The sequence below is a fragment of the Tupaia chinensis genome, unplaced genomic scaffold (genome assembly GCF_000334495.1).
Source record: "Tupaia chinensis unplaced genomic scaffold, TupChi_1.0 Scaffold149501_1, whole genome shotgun sequence".
In the NCBI taxonomy this organism is placed as follows: Eukaryota; Metazoa; Chordata; class Mammalia; order Scandentia; family Tupaiidae; genus Tupaia; species Tupaia belangeri.
Genome location: NW_006209345.1, coordinates 2,201,661 through 2,208,628, shown reverse-complemented (window position 1 = coordinate 2,208,628; position 6,968 = coordinate 2,201,661). Strand labels below are relative to the sequence as shown.

At 51.1% G+C, this 6,968-nt stretch overlaps 1 protein-coding gene across 1 annotated transcript in view; it reads left to right on the top strand.

Moving 5' to 3' along the window:
* The window catches only part of LRP5 (LDL receptor related protein 5), a 54,076-nt gene that overhangs the window by 38,802 nt on the left and 8,306 nt on the right, over nt 1–6,968 (top strand). Inside the window, 1 exon segment of the mRNA XM_014585308.2 lies at nt 1,361–1,532. Coding sequence (XP_014440794.1) covers nt 1,361–1,532 — 172 coding nt within the window.

The following is a 6,968-nucleotide window of genomic DNA, read 5'->3' as shown; positions in this document are numbered from 1 at the left end:
TGGTTCAAAAAAACGTATGGGGACCTGGCTGGCCCCCTCCCCTGGGCCCAGTGGCAGGGTAGGATGTGCAGCCTGCCAGCCTGTGGAGCCTATGCCTCAGGGCTTTCAGGCATTCTGGCCATGGGGCTTTGCCTGCGCGTGGAAGCCCTGCAAGTAGAGTTAACATGTAGAAGCCCAGATGGTGGGCAGCAGGGCCACAGGGCTGCAGCCAGGAAGAGGGCCTGGGGTGAGGGCTGGAGGTTGAGCAGCCCTCTGTGGACCCTGGGGCATGGCAGCAGGTAGAATGCTGCTCCATGTGGGTGGCTGAAGAGCACCACCCCGTCCCCCAAGGAGGATGGATGATGGTGAGAAGCAGGATCCCCAGGGCTTTAGGGGCACAGAGACGCAGAACTGGTTGTTGACTCAAGTGAAGGGAATGGGTCACTGATTATCGAGACCAGGACCTACTCCTGCTGTGCCGCTGATGTACTGTCAAATCCTGTCTCTGTGCGCCTTGGTGTCTCATCTGTGAAATTGGGTGGGGAAGCAGACCCCAGGACCCTCTCAGTTCTGCCGTTGGTTAATCTAAGGGTCCCCAGAAATGGGTTCTGCAGTCAGGTGGCTCAGATCATGAAATCCCAGGAAGGGAGGAAGAGGGGCTGGCCAGCCGGGTGGGATGCAGCAGAAGTGGAGGCAGGGACCAGGGACACAGCTTGGGCTGGTTTCTCTGCAGTGGCACCTCTGCTCCTGAGCTGCTGCCCAGAATCTAGTTTCTTTGCTTGGGGCTTCAGAGAAAAAGTTACATTTCCTTTGCATGGGGAGCCCTTCCGTTATTTGCAGAAGGTTCCAGTCTGGAGCCAGCCCCCTGCCTTACTAGTTAAGGGACCTGGATCTTGAATGGTTGACTGGGGCCCAAATCCCAGCCCTGGTGAAAAACATGCTGGGTGTGTGCATGTGTGTGTATGTAATTCCGATAGGATGGAGAAACGGAGGAGAAGAGATTGCAGTGTGACTGTGCACCAATGGGGTGCTTTCTCCCTCTCTCTCTCTGTTTCTCTGTATTTCTCTGGTGAGTGTGATTAATAATAAGTTCCAGTCTGCCTCCTTCCTTCCTCTGGGCACTTAGTTCCCTCCACCCACAGGTCAGAGGAGACTGCCCTAGACACTTGATAGGCATGTGCTGGGAGATGACCCCAGCCCTGTAAGTCTGAAGACCTGGAAGCCTGTATGGGGCCACCCTGTCCTTCACAGTTTGCCCATTCAGTCCTCCAGCATTAACTGAGCACATCTGGGTGAAGGGGGTAGGTGTTCCTCTTGGCACTGGGGTTGCAGCAGATATAAGACAGATGGATAGTGTCATGGACAACTGTTTCTTCTCCAGCCTCATGTACTGGACAGACTGGGGGGAAAACCCCAAAATCGAATGTGCCAACCTGGATGGGCAGGAGCGACAAGTTCTGGTGAACACCTCCCTTGGGTGGCCCAATGGCCTGGCCCTGGACCTGCAGGAGGGAAAGCTCTACTGGGGAGATGCCAAGACAGATAAAATTGAGGTGAGTCATTTCTGCAGGGGTGCTTTGGACCGAGGGAGAAGCTGTTTGATATGGGTATGCTGCCCAGATGTCTTAGGGCCCCCAGTCTTATCCAGAGGTGAGTTCTGGCCACTCCTGCAGCCCGAAGCACACATCAGGACATCAATGGATGCGGCGTGCTGCTATTTGGCCAGGTGGAATCCTTGAAAACAATTTCTAGTGATATTTCTGATACACAGAAAGGCCTTGAGAGGGTCTGGACTGAGTGAGTAGCCCTGAATAGTGTACTGTGCTTGTGTAAGGTTTTATCACCCCGAAGGCTGGCTGGAGGGTAACACAAGAAGCCTCTGTACTACTTTCAACGCTTCTCATGAGCCTCAAACTATGTCACAACACAAAGTTACAACAAAAAATAACACATATCCATCCACCACCTGGCTCAAGACATAAAACATTATCAAGACCAGAGGCAATCACTCTTCTGAATTTGGTGAGTTATTCCTGAGCAGTTAAAGGCATTTTGTTATGTAGATGTCTCCCTGAAGGGCGGCTTGTGGTCTGGCTCTGCATATTTAATATGATTTCATTTAAGTGGCATCATCCTGTGTGTGTTCTTTGGCAATCTGCTTCTTGCTCACCATGTAGCCTCTGCTGAGCGTTTTCTTGAGGTGCTTTGACACCGTCGACGTGTTGGTTACATTGTTCTCTTTGAAGGCAAGTCTCTGACATAGGCGCTTCTCCTCAGGGTGCACGCCTTCCTCTATTTCTGATAACTTTTGGAATATCTCCAGGTGGTCACATCACTCCTCATTGACATCACCATCGAGGTTACCTTCTCTTTCATAGCTCCCAGGGGATGCCTCAGCGAGGCACCTTGCAGGGGGAAGACAGGATTGAGAACACCAGCACGTGTTTGTGTTTCTAGGGGAGAGGAGCCTCAGTACCTCATGATGTGAAGTCTGGACTGGAGGAAGCTGGGTGGATGCTCCTCCCCTGAAAACCTAAGTCATGGGAACCAGCAGTTAGCATAATGGCTATGTCACTGGACTCTCACGTAGTCGACCGCGGTTCGCGTCCTGGACCTGGTGGCTTGAAACTCACGCCAGGCGCATGTGCGTGCGTGCGTGCCCAAGATCCTGGGAGGAGAATGGAGAAGAAGGGATTGTGGCGTGACCATCCCTCTGGGGGGTCATTTCTCGCTTTCTGTCTCTATGTCTCTCTCGGTCTGTCTGGCGAGCGCACATGCCCTATAGCAAAAAAAAAAACCTCTCAAAAAAACAAAAAACAAAAAACAAAAAAACAAGTCACTACAGTTGTCATTTGCTATTGGGATTCCTTGTAAATGAATTTTCCCCCAAGATCTTCTTGTAAAAGGGAGTTTGAAGACACTCATCTAGAGGCCTGTGAGCTGGAAGGCCAAGTGCTTATTCCTGGAACAGCTGAGGATGGTCTTTGTGGACCTCACCCACCTGTAGGAGCAGGTTAGGGACTCATGTGTTAGCTGACATTACACGATCTATTCCAGATGTCACTCTGTTAACCCCCACAGTTGTGGTTTATTTTTATTGTGATGAAGTGAACCTCACATAAAATGGACTATTTTAACTATTTAAAGTGGACAGTGCAGTGACGTTGAATACATTTATAGCAGGGTGGAGTGATCCCCACCGTCTACTTCCAGAACACGTCCATCACCCCAAAAGGAAATGCCATACCCATTAGCAGTCACTTCTCATCTCCTCCGTGTCTGCCCTGCCACTGGCTACCTCTAATCTCCTTTCTGTCTCTGAATTTGCCTGTCCTGGACATTTCCTGTGAGCGAAATCACATGCTATGTGGCCTTTTGTGTCTGTCTGCGTTCTGTAACATGATGTTCTTGAGGTCTAGCCATGTTGTAGCTTATGTCAGTGCTTCCTTTCCTTTCTTTCTTTTGCTACTTGGTACATAAAGTCACCAAAGAGAGAGGGAGGGGAATAACCCCCCAGGGGAGATGGCCATGTCATAATTCCTTCTTCTTTATTCTCCTCTTGGGATTTTGAGCATGCACACATGTGCTTCTGGCATGATTTTTTTTTTCTTTTTTTAAAAATGATTTTATTCTATTATTTATTTATTTATTTATTTTAATTTGACCAGAGAGGGAGGGAACAAGGTGAGGGGCAGAGGGAGCGGGAGAAAGGAGAGAAAGAGAGAAAGAGAGAGAAAGCAAGCTGCCAGGTCCGGGACTTGAAACATGGTTGGCCATGTGGGAGTCCAGCGTTCCTAACCATCACACTACCTGCTGGCCCCTCTGGCATGATTTTCAAGCTGCCAGTTCGAGGACTCAAACTGTGTAGCCAGCCATGTGGGATCTAGCTGCCTTCACTTCCACCACACCTGCAGGCCCCCTTCATTTCTTGTTTATGGTTGGATAGTGTTGCGTTGTGTAGAGAGACCATATCTTGTTATCCATCCGCCAGCTGGTGGACATTTGGGTTGTTTCCACCTTTTGTCTATTGTCAATGCTGCTGGTATGAAAATTCACGTACACATTTTTGTTTGAACACGTGTTTTTAATCCCGGGTATATACCTAGCACTGGAATTGGTGGATCATGTAGTAATTTTATATTTTGAGTTACTGAAAAACCATTACACTTTCCCACAGCAGCTGCGCCATTTTGCACCCACTGGCAATGTATGAGGGTTCCAATTTCTGTCTCCTCACCAACTCTTGTTTTTTTCTGTTTTTTTTTTTTTTTTTTTTTTAAGTTTATTTATCTCTTCTATGAGTGTGAGGGAGAGAGACCACCCTCCAGAAGGTCCCAAGGCCATGATCCACCTTCAGCCTCAGCCAGCCTGGACCATGGGCACACACGTGCATGGCCGTCAGGGCCTCAGCTCCTCATCTCCAGATGCTAACCAACAGCTGCCAGTGTGAATCTGTCTCACATGGTGCTGTATTTTGCTGCTGTGTTACTGTCTGGCACCACTTTTCAGTCTTTAAACTCTTTTTTTAATTATAGCCATCCTACTGGGTATCACACTTTTTTTTTCCTTTTTTTTAAGAGGTTTTTGCTATAGGGTGCAGGCCTTCACCAGAAAGAGACAGAGAGACAGAAAGTGAGAAATCACCCCCCGAGGAGATGGACACAGCACAATCCCTTCTCCAGTCTCCTCTCAGGATCTTGGGCATGCATGCACATGCGCCCGGTGTGTGTTTAAGCCACCTGGTCTGGGACTCAAACTGCGGTTAACTACGTGGGAGCCCAGCAACATAGCCATTACGTGAACTGCTGGTCCCTCACATGTGGTTTTGATTTGCGTTTCCCTGGCCATCAGTGATAGTGAGCATCCTGTCATGGGCTTGTCCCACAGTATTTTGAGATATGTGGCATAGTCCCCATTTGCACATGACATAGGTCAGGGGACAGTGACTTCTGCAGGGTCATAAATACAGGTCACCAAATACAGTAGGTGGCTCCAGGTAGTCTGACCTCACTTTGGCTTTGGAGGGCTGTGGGGGTTGGGGATGGCAGCTGAGGTACAAGGAGCTGTGATTCCTACCCATCCTTTCCCAGGATGCAGCCGGACTCTAGGTGGGAACAGTGGTCAGGGAAGGTATAAACCTGGTCAGGAAAGAGACCGGACACATTTGAACAGCAGTGATATTTCCAAGAAGTTGTGGCCGTGAAAGGGTGATGAAATGGCCAAGCCAGGTTCTAAGGAGCCACGTCAGCCCTGGGCATGTTTGCTGCTCACCTGTGATGGGGAGAAGGGATGCCGTTCACTGTGGTCGTGTGCCTGACCTGGTTCTGAAAGCTCAGTGCAGGCACAGGAGAAAGGGTTTTAGGGTGCTAGACCGGCTCTCCCTTTGAAGCGGTAATCAGGCTCCCAGTGTTCCACCCCCAGGAGGACTTTACGGGGCAGCTGTGGCTGATCCCTTCATGAATTGGGAGAGGAACAAAGATCTGCAAGTGCTGAGCCGGCGAAGCAGGGTTTCATCTGGACGGTATTAGTGGCAGAGATCAGATTTCCAGAACACAGTGGCGATCACAGGCCAGTTCATGCGGCTGCCCAGGTAGGGTCTCCTTCTGGCTGTTTCTGTGACAGCTGTCCTGGACATCGGGTCCAGACCAGCCTCCCTCAGCCCGATTGACGCACACGGTGGTGGCAGCCCCATCTGATGGCCAGCTAGTTGCTGTCATCAGTAACAGCTGGGAGTCATGAGGTAGCTCCCAGTGCAGGCTGGGGCCACTTCTGGCCTCACTCTGAAGGGCAGCTCTGAGCTCCTCTCCCCACCTGTTGGGACTCATCCAGGTCAATCCTGACAGGTGCAGGTTAGAGCCATGTTCAGAACCTGCCCCACATCTGCAGCCTGAATGGACGTGGGCTGAGGTCCCCTGGGTGCAGCCCTCTTTCTCTGCTTCGCTGTAGCTGCCTCTGCTCACTGTTTTTCCAGCCTGTTGGTCTGGGAATTCCAGCCTTGTGCTGCTTCATCCTTCATCCTTCACTCTCTTTCTGATTCTAGAGCCCTTAGGGTTGGAAGTTCCAGCCCCATGGATGCCCTTAGCTATGCCCAACCTATCTGTGACCCTCCAGTGTGCACTCTTGGGCCTAGGCATCCATGTTCCTGCCTCACTGACCTCCTGGGCTCTGGAGCCTGGCTGTGAGTTTCTCTTCCTCTGACTTGCTGTGGTTCTGATGTCACATGCCACAAGGTGCCACTTCATTTGTGCAGCAACGAGGATCCATTGCCTCCCAAGGAGTGTCTGACTGTTGACCCAGTTCTTCCCTCATTCTGACCATGCTGCTCAGCAGATGCCAGGCCTGGGACAGCAGTGGGGGCCTCCCCAAGCACTTCCTGTTGTCCACAGCTCTCTCACGAGCCCCAGATGCATGCCCAGCTGCCCCAGGCTTCTCCTCTGAAGGTCTGGGGTCACCTCCACCATATGCCATGGACTCGTGCTGGCAGGGCCTGCCTCCTCCACCCACTTGGCCATCCAACAGGGTCTTCCTTTCCAAAATGACGACATCCTGGTTCCTGCCCAGAGACTGCTTCTCCTGGCTAGAAGCTGTAGCCCTCTTACACCCATCCAGACTTGTGCTGCCGCTTGGCCACAGAGTCATTGTCATCCTTGTTGTTGTTATTCTGTTGTCTGAGAGCTGGCCTTGTCTCCCAAAGCAGATGTGAGCTCTGTGAGGTCCAACTTGAATTGAGGTCTCTGTGTTGACCCCCGGGAGGGGCTTGGAACACAACTACTCTGTGTCAGACGTGACCTCCTTCACCCGTACCCCTGTCATTCCCACTCTTACATACTTTATTGCCCCCCACTTGCCCCTTGCTAGGCATTTGTCCCCTGTCCTGACATTAAACACTCATTGAGGAGTGACAGGAGGCAAGGCCATTAGGCCTTACCATCTAGTCCGTGAGGACCAGCCTTTCTGTCAGTGGAGCCAGGAGCCATGTATGTGTGGTT